The sequence below is a fragment of the Amblyomma americanum genome, chromosome 1 (genome assembly GCF_052857255.1).
Source record: "Amblyomma americanum isolate KBUSLIRL-KWMA chromosome 1, ASM5285725v1, whole genome shotgun sequence".
Classification (NCBI taxonomy): domain Eukaryota; kingdom Metazoa; phylum Arthropoda; class Arachnida; order Ixodida; family Ixodidae; genus Amblyomma; species Amblyomma americanum.
The window spans coordinates 282735726-282759616 of NC_135497.1; the positions used below are offsets into that span (position 1 = coordinate 282735726).

Sequence of the window (23891 nt, forward strand, 5' to 3'; positions counted from 1 at the left end):
TTTGCTGCTGTTGCAATCCACTCGTGTGTGCCCGAGCATACCACCGACACTACGACGCGTCCTGCTGCAGCCACCACTATCGGGGCCCTGTATAAAGGAGGTAGGGAAATGAATGAAGACCATCGGCGGCTGTAGCCACCCTGGCCGCGGCACACGCGGACATGCTTGCCGGCCTCTTCCACCACCTCTTTCTGAGAGGAGTGTTCTCTAATCAAGACCCAATAAAATGATCGAAATAAAGACCACCGATGCCTCATCACTTTTCTATTGCAAGCACGATTATGTGCATCTCTTTGCACATGCGCATATCATCAGAGTGAGAAGCAAGGTTGTCAGGCGTGAAGCGCGAGACAGGTTTCACAGCTGACTGGTGCAGATGGCACTGACCTTCACAGTCCTTTTACCAAGCTTCGGGACTTCATAAATGTGATAAGCGTGGCACACTACAGGCAGCTTGCCGCATTCGGTGCTGATTTCAGGCAACGTAGCAAGAGCTGCAGGCTGGCCTGGCAGACTGCGGCGACGCTTGTATAAGCCTCGCCCATACTACCTCATATGGCGTGGCAGGTGGTATGCTAGAATGGCCCGTATCTCGCTCGCCACACAACCATCATCGTTATTTCCATGTCTGCCAGCCGGGCAGCACCCACTTTTGCATACACACTCCGCTCAGCCACTCCTGGAGAGCGGGGTGCATACACTCTCCATTAATGTTTGCAAGGCTTGCACTAACTTATCCTAAACTATGATTCACTGCACAAATAGAGAATGCAGAACCTGTGTTCTACTGCAATAGGAAAAACTGAATGAAAAGATGGCGCTTCCATGTGAAGCCACTTCCCTGGCAAAAAAAAAAAAAAATTGTTCGGCCCTTACACGACTGCATATGGTGATTCCAGAGGCCAGGAATACTCCAGAATATATCAAACCATGCCTGCCTAAAACGTGATAAACAGCAAGTCTCTCACGATTTCACTGGCCTCATTTAATTTACCACCTCTTGAAAAGACAACGTGCAGCTGCCACATTAATAAGTACAGTCATGGCCATATTAATAAGGAGCATGCTTTGGTGATCAAATTCCTCTACCAACTGGCAAGGGAACTGTTAACACACCGAAACATGCACCATGTTATTTTGGCCGCACCTGTGCAATATGCTTTGACTGTGGGGATTTTGCTGGTTGCACATGACCAAGGCCCCTAACTTTCTGTGGTGGAAAGTTCTAAGTTCTGCAAATTGAAAACAAATAATCTGCAACATTCCATGGCTGACCTCAAATGATATTTAAGAATACTGCAGAATATTTGGAACCCAGACATGAATACAGTGTGAATTTTTTTGAACCTTTTTGTTTTTAATGTAGCTCTTTTCATTTCGAACAGCTCTTTGGTCATACTTCGAAAATTCCAATGTAGAATGATGTGCGTTTTTTTTTTCCCCGTTTGCTTCAGTGTGTGCGTGTCGGCCTTAACGTTCCATGAATATTAGATGCCATGTTTTGTAACTTCTGAAGGTGCGATTTTTGTCTTGTTTTGTGGGATTTGCTACATGTGCATTTTTTTCAGTACCTGTTCCTAGCCATTCCCCCCCCCCCCCCCCCTCCTATTAACTTGTACCTCACTTCTTGACTTGTTTATTTCTGTCTTCAGCCGTTTATATGCTGCGTTGTATATTTGTCAAGTTTTCTTTGATGAATCCCCCCCCTATGTAATGCCCGCATCGGGCCTTAAGGGTATTTGAATAAATAAATAAATAAATAAATAAATAAATAAATAAATCAATCAATCAATAAAGCGACCTTTCCCATCAGACTTAAGAGCCACTAGAAGAAGCTCTAGCTTTCCACTGACCTTGGGGGTAAATCATGCAGCGAGCAAGTGCAAAACGAGAAGGTGGCTACAGATACAGAAAGAGGGCAGTGCCGGTCATTGTGAATGAGAAGGCACTGAAGGAGTTGAGTGGAGTAGGGAAAGCAAAGATAGGCAAACGTTCACAGAACTGGGCAGCTTGAAACACCAAATAGTGACGGCACGGTGATGGCGGCAGCTGCTGCTGCGCTTGGCTTCACTCGATTGTGGCACGCAGATCTCAAGCATTGCCTCTTAAATAATGTCAACATATCCGCTGCTTCCATATTTTAACATGCCGTCTGCTTTTTTTTTTTTTCGATGCTGGGCTATGGTTGACCTGGAGAGTTCGAGATTGCATTGTAATTGCAAAGTATTTTTTAAAATTCGCCCGACTTTTTAAACTCCATCCTCACGTTATATTCATGCTATTAAGGTAAATAGTAGTCGTTTCCCCAACATACTGCCGTTTCTACTGATATCCATAACAATAGCATCAAAAAAGGGTATGCAGCTCCTAGCACACAATTCGCCACAAAATGCTTAAATCCGCAATTTTTTGCGGAATCGCAGGAAACTAGGGGCCTTACACATGATTGGACTTACATTCCCAGTGTAGTCCTATGGGGCTGCTGCCATATTAGACATGTGGCAGCCTGCATCACTTCAGGCTACCAGCATGGTATACACATCTGCCCTTGCCCTCTTGCTCCACGTGCAAACTTTGCTAAAGGAGCTGGCCTTCATGGCACTCGTGTATTCTCTCACCCTACAAAGAAATGCACTCCTCTCCCCCTGTTGGGGAGAGGACAGTACACAACAGTGCCCACATCTCATCTCTATTCTCTCTGCTGCCTGCAACTAGGCCGGTCAAGGTTTCATGGACATTCTAGGAGTTTCACCCGCAAGCCTTGACAACTGCACACCACTAGTAAACATTGTATACTGTATAATCTCGTGTAAAGGCTGCACCCGTGCATGGGCCGCATCACCTGTTTGGGACTAGATACAGTAGAACCTCCATTATACGACTTCCAGGGGACTGCCAGAAACCGTCGTATAATCGAAAATCTCACAAAATTGATGCATTTACGCAGTAATTGCATCCGCTACTCTGGCTTTCAAATATTAACTAAAATTCTTTTCCCCGCCTGTTATAAAAGCGCCTGTTTTCGTTCTGCTAGTTAGTTCTGAGACCGCACGCAGCCAGGCTTTTTGGCGTCAAAGAGCCGGCTTTAGAAGAGAAGCGCGTGCGCTCCCGACCCTGTGCGTTAAGTAGACTTCACATACACCTTGAAAATGATGATTTGGACAATGCGCCAGAAATATGGCTGCTTTGACTCTTCAAAGATGTTTTGCGGCACGCAGTACAACCATGCCAGCGACATGTCTTCCTGTTCAGACTTTCTCTAGAACCTCTGTCACGACGCGGCACCAGGCAGTACTGTCTGTACTAGAAATTCACACCATGGAGGAAAGAATAAAACACGATGTTCGCCTGCGATGCAAATGCCCCGGCAGTGTGCTTTCTGAAGTGATGTGCGGCCCACAGGGTGACAGCACACCGCCCGCTCGGTGTCGCTAGGCCTTAAGTGCTCCGCACTTAAGTCTCATCAGAGAGCTCTTTTAACTAGACGCAGATGATCATAAAAGCATCTAATCTTGTTGCCTGTACAATAACTTCATGCTTGTATGAATGCACGATTGATGTCCCTAATGCCTCCATCAGCGAAGCGCGCAGAAAAACTGGGCAGGCGAGCTGCCTCACACTGACAACCGTGGATCGCATGTGCAGAGTCAGAGTCCAAGCCGTCAACAGGACCGTCATTTAAGGCCATCGTGCACTTGATCGCATCACTGCGCGCACGTCCCTGTCTTGATTAGGATCTGGAACCAACTTGGTTTGCATCACGTCTGCCAATAAAATGCTCTGCCAGTGTCTCATTCCGGATGGTTCCCACCCACCACTGTATGAGGCTAATTGAGGCTTTTAATGCATTATCCCTATGGGAGATTCGACGGGCCCGTGCCAATTTGTTGTAAAATGTCAGTTGTCACATGAACGGGGGATGCATAAGTGGGGTTCCACTGTAAGTGAGAAAAAAAAGGGTTATACATTTTTTTTTTAATTCGTGTATGGGCTGCACCTTCAAAATTCACACCCAAATTTCTTTTAAAAATGCGGACCTTACATGAGTTTATACGGTTTATACCAGCCAGTTTTCTTAACTGTTCTTTCCTAAAAACTTATTTGCGTAGTACTCATGAATCGAACACCCCAGTACCCTTCATATGTCACAGGATAGGGAAGCTATGTATCTCTGTACGTCTTAGCTGAGAGCATCATGTAGCCCGTGTTGCCAAATGAATGATACATTTTCAGACACGCACGTCTAGATTGAACGTCAGAAATTTTGAAACACTCACTTGCACAAATTAGTACATGATGCCCACAAAGGCTCATGATGTAATTTTCGTTAGCTAAGGCCTACTTAAGGTGTCAAAAGCGTCATGCAGTGTGCCTAGACACATTCTGCACTGCAAAAAGAATAAGCACATATATGTCAGCTTACCCCTGATCCTCTGTGTAGTAGCCTGGTGCTGACTGCGACTGCGAATACGGCTGGGGCATGTAGCTCTGTGCCTGGGAGGAAGGGTAGGGCAGTTGGGATGGAGGCTGGTAGTATGCCTGCCCATAGCCCTGCTGCTGCTCATTGTACACGCACGGGTCATGTACACTCGGGTATCGAGACCGGGGACCTGCAAAGCAGACAACAGTTTGAGTACAGAGACTACAAGACACCTGGGACCACCCAGCCAGCCATATGTGCCATAGCTTCGTTTCCCATTACAATCTGGGCTGTGAAAATTCATGGGTTGAAGTGACATTGCTAGCAGGATTTAGCCTAGCCTTCTCGTGTCCCCCTCCCAGGTCAGTCAAGCCAATACAAGGAGCTGGTCTCACAACTGCAGATGACACAGCCATTACTCAAGTGAAATCATGCGAAGTCAAGGCATCTGCCATGGCAGCAGGATGGGTTATTCATAGGGGACATCTATTCTCCGAGACGCTCTGTATTCTGCTCTTAGACTGTATGGCCATAAAGATGCGATGCCAACCGTTGTACAGTACAAACATTTGCAAGGTGGCATTTCGTATACACAGTAGACTCCCATCAAGACGAGCTCGGTTAACGTGAATTCTAAAATAAGACGAACAATGTGAGAACATTTGGTTGTTTTCCCATAAACTCAATGTAAGAAAATCCGCTTAAGACGAACTGTCTCGCGTGCTTACCATTAAACGATTTTCGCAGCAACCGTGACCCTCGGCAACACAGCGCAACCATACTTGCGGAGTATCCGCGAGGCACTCTCCAAGCAAGCTACAGAAAAAACATTGAAGGAACGCTTCCTCACCAGAAAACGTTTCTCCGCAAGAGCTTTCCCGCACCTTTAGCTCAACCGTGCAAGGTAGCTTCCCTGCACCTTCACGCTAAGACACTGGGAGGCAGATGCTTCTTGCGGGTGCAGGTAGGGAAGGCAAGGGTCTTTCACACTGGCCGTGGCTCGACCTTGGCGTTGCATTCGCGTCACATGTCGTGCATTGCCTCCAGCGGACAAAAAAGCAGTGAAGCGTGGAGTATGCCTGCTAATCAGCTTGGCATTTACAAAATTAGATGGAAGCTGAATTTTAAACTGATACGGCGCAACAGCATGAGTTTTCACGGCATAGAGATCTGAATTGGCTACATATTGGTGCAGAGTCCGCATCGCCTGCGGTGAATGAAATGATGTGAGGTGCATCTAGTCGTAGAGTTGATACCAGCCATGCTACAAGAGGGGTGGGACAAGAGAGAGAGCAAGAGGGTCATATGCTTTCAGAGCCTGTACCGCATAACTAGCCAGCTGGGTGCCTTCAATGCACTTGAAGCCATTGGTGAAGAACAGGACAGGAAAAAAACACAAATAGTGATTACTGCAGATGGAAAAGAAAAAGCGAAGGAAAGAAAGAACTAGGCCAATGCCACTTTCAAGTAGGATGATGTGAGCTTTTTCATACCTTCACTCTTCAGCTCACTTCATATACAATGCTGCCATTATCTTATTATGTCCGGCTACTCGAATGCTCTGATGCAGGCTTTAGCAGCTCTTTTAAAGAAGACCAAGTGCTCTCATTCTGATCCATGTGAGTCACAACACCACTCCGAGAACAAAAAGTATGAGGTTATGCCCTACCAACACAAAGTCTCGCATAATCTGAAGAGAATTGCCTCGAAGTATGGTGTACAGCTGGTGTTCTCTATGCCGTGCAAGCTGTCACAGCTTTGCAGACTTGTAGAGGAAGGGCCACGTCGCCGTGCTGATTGCCAAATGAAGCACCAACATGTGTGTGTTACCTGCAGCACTGGTGCCATCCACCAGACACCACTCAGCTGCGACAGAGTCTGCACCGGCCAGACTGGCCGGTGAATTAATGAACACCTCGGGAGCATGCATGTTCCTTGGGAAAAGGCAGTGGTTTGAACCTGGCACTCCATTCTAAAAAATGCACAAGCGGTTCCAGTACACTCCACAAAACCACTACCGAAGGACGCGGCAAAGAACAGCTCGAATGAGAGATACTATTGGAAGCCTGGCTCATTCATGACTTGGGTGAAAAGTGCGTCAGCGATACCTCAGTGACATTGCTACAGAAAGAGTTGCTGTTTATGTGCAAGTAAGGTTAGTGGTTTGGCCACGCTCCTTAGTGTCCTATCTAGTGGTATGCACATGTGGCATCAATCCTTTGATTAGATGTTGGTTGTCAGGCAGTCTGGTCACCGGAGAGAAAGATTCAGAATAAAAACAGTCGCATGTAACGTTTGCCCCGTCCAGTTCTCTTGTCATCTTTCTGAGCGCTTTGAAAATTTAGGATGCTGTACCAAGTAGCCCAGCAGACAATTTTGTTAAAGCACATGGTCAATGTGGTGATGGTGCTGCAGAACTCTGTACTTATGTTCACATCGGTCTTATCTGATAACCTTTGATGTGGCTCTCTTCAAGCAGAAAGGGCATGTGAAAGCCATTTGTTGTGGTACTTTTGTTCATAAGCTTCTACTCATCTTTCCATATGCTGCGACATCGTTCCTCAAGCTACATTCCGGTTCTTTTGTTTTTTTCCTTTATCCACCTACAAAGTCGACCCTCACGTTACAATCGTGGTTGTGTTACATTCTGCTAAATACTATGGTACATAAGTGCACCATCGTCAATTTGCCGGCAATGATTTATCCTGGCGTTTCCATGTGATTAACCTGACATCATCTGTTAATAAAACACTTGTGTTCTTAACACATCCCCTGCGGGATGCCCCTCAACATGTCAGACTACAAGCATACATTTCACTCATCAGAATTAAACTGGAATATGCATTGGTCATCTGGAACCCTCATCAGGCATATTTAACAAATACTTTCAAAGCTATACAAAACAGAGCCCAAAGATTCATTCACTTCTCATACTCATACGACGTTAGCATATCATCACTAAAATTGCAATCACGTTTTTATAATCTTTGTGCTCACCATACCACTGCCAGTCTTGTCTTGTTTCGCAAGTTGTTTTATTCACTGCTCAGAAAAGTACGCCAACGCCCACCTGCGTACGCCCACCACGCATATCCTGTCGCATCAGTCACCCTCTGCAAGTTTTGAGTCCACGTGCCCGTACTACTATTCCTCATGAACTCAGTTTTTTGTCGAGTAACAGCTGACTGGGATGACTTTCCCCACTATATTGCTGCCATAACCTGCCCATCAACATTTATGACTGCTGTCAATGCCTGCAACTTGTAAATCCCACCTCTTATGCAACACCCGAAAGGGGGTCTTTAAGGAAAATAAAGTGATGTGATGTGACTTGAAGCAAGTGGGACACATGTGTCCCGCTGTCCTACATAGGGCAGGTTGATTGTTTCGACTTGTGCAAATTACCCTTGGCTCGCACTCCAGGTTGCTGCACATGACAGCTTTACACATGCTGGGTGGGCAGCATGTGGGGTAAGCAAAACTGCGTTCTCTAATCTTGCCAGCACTTGCCATGCTTGCTTTCATCCTGCTTCAACAGCATTTGCTCATGGTTACGATGCTACAGGCCTACGCACCCACATCCAGCCATGATGACCAGACTGTTGAAAGTTTCTATGAGGACGTAGAATCGGCAATGGATAAAGTAAAATCGCAGTACACTGTACTGATGGGCGACTTCAATGCGAAGGTGGGCAAGAAGCAGGCTGATGACCACGCGGTAGGTGACTATGGGATAGGCTCTAGAAATAGCAGGGGAGAGTTATTAGTCGAATTCACGGATAAAAATAATTTACGGATCATGAATACCTTCTTCCGCAAACGAGAAAACAGGAAGTGGACCTGGAAGAGCCCCAATGGTGAGATTAAAAATGAAATCGACTTCATACTATGCGCTAAACCTGGCATCATTCAGGATGTGGCCGTCCTCGGAAAGGTGCGTTGTAGCGACCACAGAATGGTAAGGTCTAGAATTAGCTTAGACTTGAAGAGGGATCGGAAGAAGCTAGTGAAGAAGAAGACCATTAACGAGTTAGCCGTAAGAGAGAAAGCACAGGAGTTTAGGATAGCGCTGCAAAACAGATATTCGGCTTTAACTGAGGAAGATGATCTTGATGTTCATTCAATGCACGATAATCTGACATCAATAATTACGGAGTGCGCAGTAGAAGTAGGCGGTAGGACAGTTTGAAAGGATACCAGGGAAGCTATCTCAGGTGACGAAAGATCTGATTAAGAAGCGCCAAAACATGAGGGCATCTAACCCTACCGATAATATAGAACTACCGGAGCTATCAAAGTTAATAAATAAGCGCAAGGTAGCCGACATAAGGAAGTTTAATATGGAGAAAATCGAGCATGCTATAAAGAACGGAGGTAGCCTAAAAACAGTGAAGAGGAAACTAGGCATAGGTAAAAACCAGATGTACGCATTAAGAGACAAGCAGGGCAATGTCATTAGCAATATGGATAAGATAGTTAACGTAGCCGAAGAGTTCTACACAAACCTGTACAGTAGCCAATGTAATCAGAGCGTTAATGAGAAAGACAGCAGTGCACAGCAATGCGTCATCCCGCCAGTAACGAAAGATGAAGTAAAGAAAGCCTTAGAAGCAATGAAAAGGGGAAAAGCAGCTGGGGAGGATCAGGTAACAGCAGATCTGTTGAAGGATGGAGGGGACATCGTGCTAGAAAACCTAGCCACCCTGTATACGCAATGCCTTATGACCTCGACTGTACCAGAAGCTTGGAAGAATGCATGCAAACATTATCTTAACTCATAAGAAGGAAGACGCCAAGGACTTGAAAAATTACAGGCCGATCAGCTTACTATCCATTGCCTACAAAGTATTTACTAAGGTAATCGCTAATAGAGTGAGGGCAACGTTAGAGTTTAATCAACCAAATGATCAGGCAGGCTTTCGTAAAGGATATTCCACAATAGATCATATTCACACTATCAATCAGGTGATAGAGAAATGTGCAGAATATAATCAACCTCTATATATAGCTTTCATTGATTACGAGAAAGCATTCGACTCAGTGGAAACCTCAGCAGTCATACAGGCATTGCGTAATCAGGGGGTAGAAGAGCCTTATGTCAAAATACTGGAAGATATATATAGCAACTGCACAGCTACTCTAGTCCTCCATAAAGTCAGCAATAAAATTCCAATAAGGAAGGGCGTCAGGCAAGGAGACACGATCTCGCCAATGCTGTTCACCGCATGTTTACAGGAGGTATTTCGAGGCCTGAATTGGGAACAGTTGGGAATAAGAATACATGGAGAATACCTAAATAATCTGCGATTTGCTGATGACATTGCCTTGCTGAGTCACTCAGGAGGTGAACTGCAAATCATGATCAATGAGTTAGACAGGCAGAGCAGATCGATGGGTCTAAAAATTAACATGCAGAAAACCAAGGTAATGTTCAACAGCCTAGCAAGGGAACAACAGTTCCCAATCGGCAGCGAGAGCCTAGAAATTGTGATGGAATACGTCTACTTAGGGCAGGTAGTGACAGCTGATCCGGATCATGAGAGGGAGATAACTAGAAGGATAAGAATGGGGTGGAGCGCATATGGCAAATTCTCGCAGATCATGAGTGGCAGTTTACCAATTTCCCTCAAGAGGAAAGTGTACAACAGAATAATCTTACCGGTACTCACCTACGGGGCAGAAACGTGGAGGCTAACGAAAAGAGTTCAGCTTAAGTTAAGGACAACGCAGCGAGCCATGGAAAGAAAAATGATAGGTGTAACGTTAAGAGATCGGAAGCGGGCAGAGTGGGTGAGGGAACAAACACGGGTTAATGACATCCTAGTCGAAATCAAGAGAAAGAAATGGGCTTGGGCAGGGCATGTAATGCGAAGGCAAGATAACCGCTGGTCCTTAAGGGTAACGGAGTGGATTCCAAGAGAAAGTAAGCGGAGCAGGGGGCGGCAGAAGGTTAGGTGGGTGGATGAGATTAAGAAGTTTGCAGGCAAAGGGTGGATGCAGCTGGCAAAGGATAGGGTTAATTGGAGAGACATGGGAGAGGCCTTTGCCCTGCAGTGGGTGTAGTAAGGCTGATGATGATGATGACGATGCTACATAAGAAAGCAGTGAACCAAATGTAGCTGGGTGCAGTTCACATCATTTGCCTCAGGTATAAATAGATGTCTTTCACTTTTATATAACTTCGTGGCTTTTCCAAGATCAGTTCTTGATAAAAGTGATGCACTTGATATCTTGGGAGACTAATCTATCAATCTAGACAGACTTAGTATTCCTCTTTAGTGTACCGGCAATGGCTAATGACGCACAGTGTAACCTATAACTAACATTATTCGACATGTGTGACTAGCTACATGTCGAACATTTAGCACTTCTTGGGGAAAGCTGGCCCCAATTTCATGCGCACCCACTCAAATACTTTGCCTTGTAGTAACTGGAAAAACCTTCCCACCCTTCACAGCTTCACTTTCAGGAAAACCCCTGTACCAGCCATAAGTAAACAAGGGCAATCTGCAGCTTTACAATCCAAACTTGAGTCTTCCCACACAGTGCTAAAACCTGCCATCTAGCCCACTTCTGCAAGGAACAGGTACTTACTGTATCTGCTTGTGTAATTTGTGCACCCCTAATTTATAACCAGGTTTTATAAAAAAAAAACATTTACTCGCATATTCCGCGATCCCTGCTGCACAAGCACACCGGCGCGGCCACGTTGCAGCGTGCAGCTGCAAAAGTTGAGTGGTGTCCAAAAAGTTGCAATTCATTTGTAAACTGGTTCCGGTAAATAAAAGTTAATTGCACACCATTTACCCAGCTCGCTCGAGTCAGCAGTCGCTTTCCTGTACCAACGGCTGTGAGATCAAACTTACAGTAACTTCTGCAGTGTGCGTCGCGCCAGGATCCGAAACTACCAAACAGTTGTCTATTCAGTTTACTGCTAGTAGTCAGCCAGGCTGCATACGAGTGTGCCATTTTATCGCCTTGTATCTCCACGTGCCTCTGACTTCTACCTTTGCAATTTTATCAATCTGTGTTTATTGCTTTAAGCTGTGCATGCGCCGTCATACCATCACGCGAGGAACTACCGTATTTACACGATTGTAAGTCGCCCCCCCCCCCCCCCCCCCCAATCACTTTTCCGAAAAAAACAAAAAACTTCGAGGTTATTTAAGCTTGGCCTTGAATAGCTGAATGCGACAGCATTAGCCAGCGGTCGCCGTTTATCGCCAGCCGCTATCGACTGCCGCGTGCAACCGTGCCCGTGGGCACATTCCAAAACGAAAAAGTGTTAGTCGCTGGACTAGTCATCCACACTTGCGCCATCGTCCTCACTAGCGCTGCCGTCGTGATCGCCGCTGCGGTCCCACAGCATGTCCTTCTAAAGTCGTCACCCAGCGAAATCCCGCACTTCGCAAACAGCCACATCACGACATCCCGTGGAACAACTGAGAAATTTCCTCGCTGCAGCTGCCACACCTATATCACCGGTGCGAACATCGAGCTTGTGCACCGGCGCGCAGTTGTTCATTTCTTTGGCGTAAAGAATGACAGCCATCTTGAATGTAGCCGTGAACGAGCGCCGGTTGCTTACCGGACACTGAGCACAAATGATGACTGACGAAGCACTACATTAAAACTTGTGAAATGCGGCTGGCAGTAGTCAAATGCGTCAGAGCCAAAGAGAAACTACGCGTGAATGGCGTCGGCTCTTCCATCGGCTACCGACACTCCCTGGCGCCGCTGCCGTTCCGGGCGGGGGTGCCGCCTCGATTGGAACAGCGGCCCTTCTATCAACTATCAATGCTCCTTTGAGTGCCGAGTGCGCATTTGAAAGTAAAAACAAAACGTGTTGGGCGCTTGAACTTCCCGTAGAACGTGACTGCGTTATCGGGCCAGCAGTAGTCAAATGCGCCAGAGCCAAAGAGGAACTACACATGAATGGCGTCAGCACTTCCGTCGTCTAGCGACACTCCACGGCGCCGCTGCCGTTCTGAGTGGGGGCGCCACCTTCATCGGAACAGCGGCCCTTCCATCAACTATCAACGCTCCCTTGAGCGCCGAGCACGCATTTGAAAGTAAAAAGAAAACATGTTGGACGCTTGAGCTTCCTGTAGAACGCGACTGCATTATCAGGCCACCTTCGCTTATCAGCAGCCGCATGTGGGATAGCAGTTTGCTGCTTATCGATAGCAGCCATTGGCCGCCGCCCGCGGGGGGAGGGGATGCCAGTTCTGCACGTTGACATAGAAGCTGCTCAAGGCCAGCACCAATAGCGATGTGACGGAGCCGCGCAGCAAAAATGCAACCACGCTGTAGGATGCCCGATAGCTCATTTGCCTCGCCTTTACTTATAGTGGTATGTTTTCGTTTCAATTCTAAGTCGACCCCCCCCACTTCGGATTTTCAAATTTTGAAAAATAGGTCGACTTACAATCGTGCAAATATGGCACATAACGTGGGTCTGGGGTGAGCACACGGGGTTTGTGTCGACTTATTTTCAAAGTCAAGTTTTTTGAGCCAGCAAGGCTTGCGAGTTGAGGTGTTGATTTATATGTGGCAATATATCATTTAGTAGCATGTTATGACCTTTGTAGAGTTTTTCAGGATGTGTTCGTGTTTGTAGAGTTTTTCAGGATGTGTTCGTGAAATCTTCAAGCAATTTGCACACCCCTTTTCTGAAGCCTTAACTTTAGGGAAAAAAAGTATGCAAATTACACGAGTAAATACGGTAAATGAATAATGCACAGGCCAAGAAAATGAAGCGCCCCTTTTTGAGGCACAAACTAACGAAACGTGGGTGTGTGCAATTGGTCACTATGCCCCAAGGGTGATGGCATGCCTCATTTACCCTTTCTTATTCCATCAGCCATGGCACTGCCCTTTGGAGAGAGCTTCAGGAGAACAGGGAGGTCTGACAAAGTCTTAATGCTGCCCATTTGGCCTACCTTTGCTGTGCGCAGAAGATGTCACAGGGTCCACAGGAGGTGGCGGTGTGGGTGCAACTGGAGGCTGGAAGACAGGTTCAGAATGTTGAGACACAGATGCCCCAAAGCCAGCATATGATCCCGAATCCCGGTGGGCAAACTGGTTAACCTGAGGTTTAGAATAAAAAAAAAGAAAGCCATAACACACGGCTTGGTAAAAAATGTACTCACCAGTCACATTTAGAAGCCTGCCTCTGGTGAAAACCTGTACAATGGACATAAAGCCATCAAAAGAGCAGGTGTCCAGTACACTGTGCCTCCGACTGTCTCGGCTTTGCCATGCCATGGCCTCTTGATGTGTAAGCCGACATCCTTTTATTTAGTTGCAAGGCCCACCCTCTTATTACAACAAACAGTGAAGGAAGTATTTCAGTTCGAAGCCAGAAAAGCAAAGCTCTTGGTGGAACATTACACATTGTAGGATTGTTTTAAGTTACAATAAAAAAGCATGAGCGAGCCCGGGACCTTTCACGACGTCTAAGCAAAACAGCATGTGCATGTACCCCCCCTCTCTGTGAGCTGGAAAGAAGACGGAGGAGGAGACCCAGAGGGCGGAATGGTTTAATGCTATAGGAACCTGACAGTTATGAGAATAAACAGGCACGCCGCACATTTTTCCAGCACTGCCGTATTGCTCCTAAGACTGGTGTCAGCAGTGACATGCAAGTGCCTAACTATGGTACATGTTTGCAATGCAACAATCTTGCATTCAGCCTATACGATGGAGTGGTACTCACAGGGGCTCCAGCTGGTGGGACCTGCTGGCCACCTTGGTAGAAGGACTGAGACGAGGACACCGTGGAAGCCATGCGTGCACGTGATGCTGGTGCAGTGCTACCCGTGAAGCGGCCTCCAGCCCCAAGAGACGACAATCCGGGTCTTGAGCTTCCCATTGTTAAGTGCCCACCATGCTGTACATTGCCAGCTGCTGCTGCTGCTGGTGGTGAGAACTGGCCTCGAACATCCACCCTTGGAAAGGGAAAGTGTGGCGATGGCATGCCCAAGTGCTGGCAGATACGATCCCGAAGAATGGCCAGCGACGGCTGCATATTCGCCAGAGAAATTTGTGAGCAAGTGATAAGTTTCGATCTATGCAAGATTCTTATACCCCTGTCACATGGGCATTTTGAAGGCCCTCGAACTGATAGCCTATCGACTCAAAGGCGATCGAGTGCTGCTACACGGGCAGTTTCAATGGCGATCGAGTCAATAGCCTATCGAGTCAACGGAGTAGCGCAGAACTCCATCGAGATTTCGAGGGCCTTCGAGCGCTGCCCAAGGTTGCTAGCGTTGCTCCGAGCGGCGCCAAGCGCACTTTCGTACACGACACATTCAAGGTGAAAAAACATGAACAAACATTATTCGCATAAAATTTAATGTAAGCAGCCTGTAAAATTATTTTAAAATTATATTAGACTGGTTTTAAGCGCATTAAGCGCATTCATTTTGCGTTGCAATCTTTGCGTTGCTTGCGTACTTAGCGTTGACAACATGGCGGCACCCTGCCCGCCCGCTTCACATCGATAACAGCTTCGTCGCTAATCCCTCAAAGCAATATCGTGTTCTAAGCTGTTGTATTCGCCTCCGATTTGCCCATTCTTACTCTCGCATAAAGTTTCAAGAGAAAAATAGTTCTTGTTTTTCAGATATCATGGCGATTTCCCCGGTCTTAAGCCTGACGAAGCAGCGCTCCGACGCAGTTGGACTGGCTTGGTTTTGGCTCGTCTTGTATTAAAGTGGCTACAGCAGTGTATGCATATGTACGTCGCGTACGTGCAATTAAAAGGGTTTTTAACGACTTTCGCGTATGCCTGTATTTCAGCATTTAGTATACATTTATCAACTATTTTTGTTATTTTTGCAAAATCCAAAGTAGCGATTGTGGCGCCACTCATCTGTGGCGTAAGACACGAGAACCATTTCAATGGCCATTGAGATTTGCCGTGTAGCAGCGGCGAGTTCGATGGCGATTGAGAATCTCGAAGACCCTCGACTCGAGGGTGATTGAAACTGGCCGTGTGACAGGGGTATTAGAGTGGCTACAGCAGTGTTTGCATCTGTCCGTCGTGCATGTATTTCAGCATTTAGTATACATTTATCAAATATTTTTGTTATTTTTGCAAAATCCAAAGTAGCGATTGTGGCGCCACACAAGCTTGGCATAAGACACGAGAACCATTTCAATGGCCATTGAGATTTGCTGTGTACCAGCGACACAACTCCTTCGAGTTGAGAATTTCGAAGACCCTCGACTCGATGGCCATTGAAACTCGCTGTGTGACGGGTATTAACTGGCAATACTGCTTAGTGCATGGCTGAAGGCACTACAGGCCAGTACTACTGAAGAACAAATTGAACATTTATCTGCAGCATAACAATAGTAGCCAGGGTGCACACTAAGCTTTATGACAATTTATCCCAATTTATTTTGCAATATGCAGCTGACCCACCTAACTAAGACTTCCTGTCATTCTGAAATTTATACAGCAGATTCCCTTTAAGGTGAACATACTGAGACCTTGTAAATCTGATTGTCTTACCAGGAATTCAGCTTAACAAATGTACTGAAAACAGAAGAATGTTTACAAGCACACAAGCACTGCTAGTAATCCAGATATGCGACAAACAAATACTATAAAGGGGGTTGTAAAAATCATTACCACTTTGAAACAATAAAAAAAAATGCAGAAATCCGATCACAGTCAACTGTCCAGTCGTGGGATTTAGTTTTCTATGGGAATGGCTCTTACATTAAACAGAGGGAACGTGCTAAATGTTTGCTAAAACCTCCACACAGCCTTCCATGCTTGTGAAATATTTACTCGCTTAATCGCGCCCTCGTGTAATTTGTACGCCCCTATTTATTACCTGGCTTTATAAATAAACTTTTACTCTGATATTTTACGCACCCTGCTGTGCCAGACCACCATGTCCACAGGTGCGTGCAAGGGAAACTTGAGAAGATTGGCGGGGCTACGTCGCCGTGTACGGCGGTAAAAGATGTGAGTGGCGAGGGGACGAACTGCATGCAGTTTACTCGGCTTGCTCGCGTTGACAGTCACTTTCCCAAATGAACAGCTGAGATTGAAAACTTCCGGTAACCACCGGCGTGTGTCGGAATCCAAAACTACCGAACTGTTTGCTGCTCAGTTTCCTGCTAGTCAGCCAGGTCACATGCAAGGGCACTATTTTATTGCCTTTTATTTCTATCTGCCTCTGATTGCTGGCTCTGCAATTGTATCGTAGCGCGTTTATTGCTTTGCGCTGCACTCGCACTGTTATCTGATGCCACGGGGAATTACATAACATGGGGCGGGGTGGGAAAGGGATTTATTCTTTATGTTTAGAGTAAACTATTTTTGGGGCAGCATGGAGTGCAAGCTGAGAAATCAACATGTAGGCGGCTATAAACAGTACAGTCACCGACAGATTTTTCGGACACGGCAGGACCCAGAAAATGGTCCAAATAATCGAACAGCCCGAAAAAAACTATTAACGTCAAAGAAATAACTTTTCTGCAAAAAAAAAAAAGGCTTTCAAAATTGAGAAAATCGTTGCTCTTCATGTTCTGCCTGCAAGCGATAATATTAGATTGTATCTGAGCCTTAGCTGTGTTTTCGTCACGTCCGAACCCTCTCACGTCACAATACCACACAGTGCGACGCAGCCGCAAGTCATGCTGCGAACGAATGAACAGTCGGTTTGCATGGGCAATGATGCTCGCGAAGACTGTGAGGTAACCCATGGGAAGACGGGACTGAAAGAGAGTGCCCCCGAATGCACTCCCCCTTCCCTCTTCTACAGTGTTTGCTACCCCACACCGCGGGTGGCATTGTCCAAGCCGCGGCGGACACTGCAGCTGTCCCGCTGTCCCGTAGTGTCGTTCAATGCGACCACGCATTCTTTGTAGGCCATCTTGATGGCAACGAAGAACGTCCCATTTTCTCGAATGGCAACGATGGAGAGCAAATAGCCACGCCTATCCAAGCTAGACTGTCCAATTCATCCCGTCAGAGCCCGCCGATTCCATTTAAGTCCATGATGATGATGATGATTATGGATATTCATGGCGCAAGAGCATCTATGGGCAAAGATCGCCATGGCACGTGGTATTTTTCGATTATTCAAGGCGAGGTCAAAGACCCATTTCCCAAGCATTTCACCCCTCATAAGCCGAGCACTAGGCCAGGAGAAAGCTTGTACCCATTGTATCACCGATGGGTACCCGGCAGCACTGGGGATCGAACCCCGCACCTCCCACATGCGAGGCGGATGCTCAACCACTTGGTCACCGCTGCGGTGTCCCTTTAAATCCAAGATGGCACCACCCCAGTATTGTTGGCGTCTACTTTCGTCCAAAAAAACTAGCTTTGGTAGTCCGCAAAGTCCGAAATATCGGTCAAGAAAATGTACACGTTCCTATGAGGTGCGTGACATTTCCTTGGCTAAGACCAAAATATCGTGCAAGTCCGAATTATTGGAGTCCAAAAAATCGGTCAGCTAATGTATATAGTACTGTGTATTATGACCTTTGTAGAGTTTTTTTAAGACATGTATGCAAAATCTTGGCATAATTTTCACACTTGCTTCCTGAAGTCTTAATTAAAAGAAAAGTGCACAAATTTCATAAGTAAATACAGTAACCTACTGAAAAAGTGGAATGTGCTTCATAGCACATGTCATGTGCAAGGCCACCTGCAATTTACCACTGCTTAACCATGTAAGAAAAAATGTCTGTGTACGAGCCCCTTCATTTGTGTTCCTCAGGTACTGCAAGAGTATTTAATGTTAAGCAATGTGTACACGATGAACGGCTCACATTAACAAGAATTTTTCACCAGTGTGCCTGTGGGAAACAAGAAAGTCCCAAAGCTCGTCAGCTTATCAGGGAATTCAAACAGGCACAATTTCACTGTACAGCAAATTACAGCATATACAGTCAAAACTCATTATAATAAAATGGTTTATAACGAAATAATGGATATAACGAAGTAATGAAGGTTACCTTGGGGAGCTCGTCAACACAGATTATAAACTAGCTAAGGCTATAATGAAATAATCGCCGGGCCCCTTCAACTTTGTTATAACGAGGATAAACCGTAATTTAATTAGCAAATGTGCTTCCACAGCAATCATTCCTGCAGGAATTTGTACTGTGGAATGTGTGTATTGTATGTGAGTACATTAATACAGCTTTCGTGTTCTGCAAGCTTTTAGGGCGAATAGTGCACCCTTGCATATCCTGAACTAGGCCGTGCTAAGTTATCAAGTTCACCAAGAATGCACTGAAGAAATTGAGATATGAAAGCTCGTTAATTCGAACCTCGATAATTCGAATTTTCGGATAATTCGAACTACTCTACTTGGTCCGGCCAAGCTCCATACAGATCTGTGTATAAAAAAGCCCGTTAATTCCAAAGCGAGTCGGTTCCGCTACGGATAATTCGAACTACGCGCCGCCGCGTCTGGGCGGCTTGGCACACACCACGTGGCCAAAAAGAAGAAAAAAAAAGCACCTCCGCGTAGTTAGAGGCTGCGCACGTGCTAAATGGGGACAGAAGATGGAACCAGATAAAACTGTGGAAGAGTGCGTAAAGCCCAAATGGCGCCATCACAGGCGTGGGAGGGTAGGGGTTGGCGAACGCGGTGGCGGCTGCCACCGCTCTTTTCCGCGCAGCCTCCGAAACCCTGAACTACCGTCGCGGGGCAGCATCTTGGCGCACTGCCAAGAAATGCGTTGTGGACACTGACGGTGCGAAACGCAGGGAAGCATTAACGACTGACGCTTTTTTTTCTTTCAAATTCTTAGGCAAAAATCGGGGGGTGGGTGGGTTCATTATGCGAGTGGGTTCGTTCGTTACGCGAGTAAATACCGTACATGTACCGCAATGCAAATGGTTCTCGTCAGTTTTTTCGAGGCCATTCGATAATTCGAACATCGGATAATTCGAACTTTTTTCCCGGTCCCGTGAAGTTCGAATTAACGAGCTTTTACATATGCTAAGCTGCAAAGCTCACGGAAGTGCAAGCAAGAGCTGCATGCGAAGCCTCCCCAAGGTCCGCACAAACAGACACAACTGCCATGACTCACCGCAGTAGTGTCAACCAGGTAGTTGATGGCACTTCTCAGGCTACCCTGGGCAGCCAGTAGCCCAGCATAGTGGCTCAGCAAGCTTGCCAGCACTCCCGATGCAATGGGCTGCGGCTGTGATCCCAGCTGCCCGAGTGCTGCTCGCAGCATCATCACTTGTTCTACTAGTTCCTGCAAATCCCATTGAAAAACTTCAGAACTTGTCGCTATGCAATTTGTGGAACAAATTACTACATGGCTTCTTTAACATTAGGATGCCCTTCGCTGCTTTACTTTTTGAGTACGCACTGTTATAATCATGTATAATATGCCTATCTATTTGGGCAAGCATACCATTTGGAGCTTTATTAGCATACAGTAGGGCTCAGCGAGAAGATCACGTGCTCATGGGACAGCTGGTTGGTGCAAGGCATGACAGCAACCACAGTTCCTTGTGCATGCCACCAACCACTGATTCACACACAATGGTTTACATCATTGCCACCACTGATGTCCTGGTTGCTCCGCATACATGCCATGTAAATTCCAGTGAAAATAGATGCGAGACACACACATTTTAAAATAATTCATTACAAAATTGTTTGTATGCACACAGCTCCTACAAGGCCATAAAGACCTAAGCGTGCCATCACACTTTCTATAAACAGTCAGCAGAATGGACAATCTCATGCGGTTTCTATTCCGGCCGCCTAAGCAGAAAACAAATAACAGAACACTTGCCTGCAGTGATTGCTGGCTGTTGGACCTGCTTTGAACACGCACCCAACACGTGGCCAACTTCTCCAGGTTGCCCGCACAGATATAGCATAGCATTGCATATGGTAATAATGCTGTGTTCTTCTCGTTCTCCAGGCGACTCCCTAGGCTCTCTGAAAACCCAACGCCCACGAAACAAAGAGCATTACAAAACACTGCTCTTCTTGCCTGTGGCTAAGTTGCCCATTTCTGCTCAGTCCTCGACAGCCAACAAACCGAACAGAAACATGCCTGGAAAAGTGACAGGAGGCTGGTTGCATGCAGTTTTATGTACAGCACATCAGCAACTAAAGATGCGCTCTAATTACACTCAATGGCACCTATCAGCATTTCCTGCAACTGCTCACATCAAACCGTATCAAAAATCTGCAACTGAAAGGCTACATGCACATCAATGCATGTGTACCTTCCAGTTCACATCCACTCCAAGTCTATGCAGTTATGTTGGCAGTCTGAACCAATAAGAACGATCATTTGCAAAATTCAAACATGTACTGGAGCTCGTTTACTCTGCATGAATGGATCAACATTTAAAATTTCAAGCTTGAAACAAAGGATGATACAGAGTACAGTACAAGCTCCAAACAATGAAGTGAGTGAAATGACAAGAATTTTCTACATACTAACTGGAATTTCAAACAGAGCCAAATGAAGATAGTAAAAGCATACATGGTCAATCATGTTAAGTTTTATGCAAAACAAAGCAATTTTGTTACCACAAGGGTGCACTGCTAACACTAGCATCCCCCTAACGGACTTGGACAAGCGAAAGCCAGGCTCGTAAGCACACTGTCATTTCTGGCTCATGACGAGCTCAACTTGTGTGTTTTCTGGCACTCTGTCTCTGGTTTAAGGAAAGTAGGGCTCGTCCAAAGCGTAAAATGCGTCCGTTAGTGGATTAAAGTAAAGAGCCTCTGAAACGATTTGCACCAAGGCTAAGAAAGTGAAAGACTAATTAATAGATAACGAATCACCCATCATCCTCTCATTAAAATTTTGGTTCTAGTTTATGTAGCACCGAGGATATTGGCAATAAAAACGACCCTCTCCCTTTTCTCTCTAACTCACACATCAAAGTGAGCAAAAATAAAAATAAAAATTTAAGATTACAGGCCAGGACAATGCTCCGCCCACAAATATACCACTGTGCTCGATCATTTAGCTCAGGAAGGCACGCTGGCTCGCCCTCCACGGCCAAACTGGATGGAAGCAATGCACCATCACCTCCAGATCGTATGTGTCCATATACCTGCTTCAGCCGGTCCGTCTCCAAATATTGTAGCAGTTTTTCTTGGAATTACAAGGTGTGTCATTTCAAGGCAAGCCAACGACAACTCCACAAATACTGAAATCGTATGAATCGTGTGACATCTAAGAAAGGATACGCACACGAAACTGGCAGCAGATGCCACCGCGAGCCATGGGAATGGGAATTTTTAAAAATTGTTCATGAACTATCAGTTCATTTTTGTGGGCTTGAACGTGGCATGAATGCTCAATAGCCTTCAGTCCACATAATGCCCACATTCTAAAGCAACCTTCAAAACAGTTTCATAGACCATTAAGGTGAGACACCGGTCTTTGGGACCAAAAAATGATCCAAAAATAAATTTTTTAAAAATGACATTTTTGGAGCCTGTAGCAATTATTCTTCTACCAGTTTTCTCCTCCAGGAAATTGGTATTTTGACCATAAAATTAAATTTAGATCACTGTGTGGGCTCAATTCGTGCAGGAGCAGGCGATTTAACACCATGAAAATTTTGGACACCTGGCTGTCTTAGTACATCAATATCTCAACGTCTAGGACAGATAGACATGTCATACTGTTTGCTAAGGGAAGCTGAAGGCACAATGTATGCAATAATCGATGCACAATTGTTCAATCATGCTTCAAGAATTTATACTTTTGCAAAGTTTATCGATGCATGATATTCACACTTTGAATGCTGCTATTCTAAGTGCTGTAAAGTTACTAATGAGGGCAAAATGGAAAAACCACTTTGATTATTGCACTCTTTACTCACCATACTATGTAGCCAAGGGTTTATTAATTATTTTTTATTGAGCCATTTTTTTGTAATGAGGTACTAATAAACGACTAATTAAAATTAATCATCTTATGAACAAATGAATTAATTAAAAAGCAATTTGATATTTGAAATCAGTCTAAAAAACTGAGCAAGGTGACACAGGTTCATTAGGATTGGACTAAAAATAAGGTGTCCCCCTTAAATGAAGCAAACGCCTCTCAACAAATAAAATGAGGATAATCACATGGAATCTACACCCAATGAGAACGCTAATTTCCTTGAGACCTGTCTAAAAGTCAGAAGTACTGACAATAAGAGACAGACTAACTCTCTGCGTCCATCTCTGAAAAAGTACAAAACACAACTACCAGTATGCTAAAGATGGAAGGCACCCCTTCCCAACCCCCTCCCACCCCAGGCCCGTGGTCAAAACGCAGCGCGAAGATGACGTATGGTCGTAAAACATTTATTTCAATGTGATGGTATCGCAACATGTACAAAATATTATTGAGCAGTAGCTTTTAGTAGTATTGTCAGGAAACCTGCATGGCCATAACCCTGCACTTTAAACGATGGGATAGGTCCAAAAGAGTAAATATACGGGGGAAACTTGGCGCCTGCATTAAATAACTAGGGGAAGGCATCCCCCCCCCGTCACAATGCGCCTCGTGCTAGCTGCCTCTCGTGCTCATGTCGTCACGCTTGATTCGTGAATATCAGTTGGAGAAGAGCGGCTGCGGCACCTGCAGTCTAACTCGCTCCGCAGAAATCAAGAAAACCGCGCGCCCTCACACTAGAGCACGATCCGCGGCCGCTACGGTGATCCGATTCTGCGGGGAGCCAGTGCTCATGAGCAGATCGCCGTGAGGTCGTTACAAGGCACCAAGCGACGGCCATCTGTCCGCAGCTGTCCGCACCCCTGCCCCGTTGGCACCGTTTAACGCGTGCACACTATAGACGCACGGAAGCAGATCGTGGCCACCGAGCACGGTTACGGCGCGAGCGCACCGCGGGTAGCGCAGCCGCAGACACCTGGCAAGTACAGATCTGGGCTCCACACTTCGCGCGGGAGCGCATACGGGGCTTTGGTTATGTGCGTGCCGTGTTGCGATACCGGAGTATGAACAAAGAGTTACAGAAATGCTATTCGCTCGAGACGAATACTTCGAGATTTCAAATACCAAACATTCGGTTCGAATCAAATACTTTACTACTCGACCAAATATTCTAAATTATCAAAAATTTGCACATGCCTACTTCTCAACATGCGAAAACTGTGGCCAAGGCTCACCACACAGCACTGCGAAGTCCTCAGGCTTAGCATAGGTAAGTACAGCAGCCAAGGCCTCTTTCCAGCAGCTGATCTCGCAGTTTGCCACCACATGCGCCCAGTTGGAGTGCACAACAGCCGAGATGAGCTGTAAACATAGAGCAGGACATGCACCAGTTATGTTGGCCCAAGTGTCCTGAACTATAATTAAGCTGACAGCTTGGTTACATCTGCTGTTCACTGTACTTGCCCGCATAAGACATAAAATAGCCCGGCACTGTCTCTTAGTTGTCATGATGTTAAGCTGCTGAGCCAGAGACTATGGGTTCAATTCCTGCCAG

The 23891-nt window shown here is 46.0% G+C and overlaps 1 protein-coding gene across 4 annotated transcripts in view; it reads right to left on the reverse strand.

Moving 5' to 3' along the window:
- The window catches only part of Sec31 (COPII coat complex component secretory 31), a 111658-nt gene that overhangs the window by 39834 nt on the left and 47933 nt on the right, over nucleotides 1-23891 (reverse strand). For all 4 annotated transcript variants that reach the window (XM_077649467.1, XM_077649465.1, XM_077649466.1 and 1 more), the window contains exons 15-20: nucleotides 23572-23698; nucleotides 20213-20361; nucleotides 19493-19663; nucleotides 14139-14444; nucleotides 13363-13510; nucleotides 4424-4610 (exon numbers count right to left, since the gene is read on the reverse strand). In XM_077649467.1, coding sequence (XP_077505593.1) covers nucleotides 4424-4610; nucleotides 13363-13510; nucleotides 14139-14444; nucleotides 19493-19663; nucleotides 20213-20361; nucleotides 23572-23698 — 1088 coding nt within the window. The remainder of the gene's footprint in view (nucleotides 1-4423; nucleotides 4611-13362; nucleotides 13511-14138; nucleotides 14445-19492; nucleotides 19664-20212; nucleotides 20362-23571; nucleotides 23699-23891) is intronic.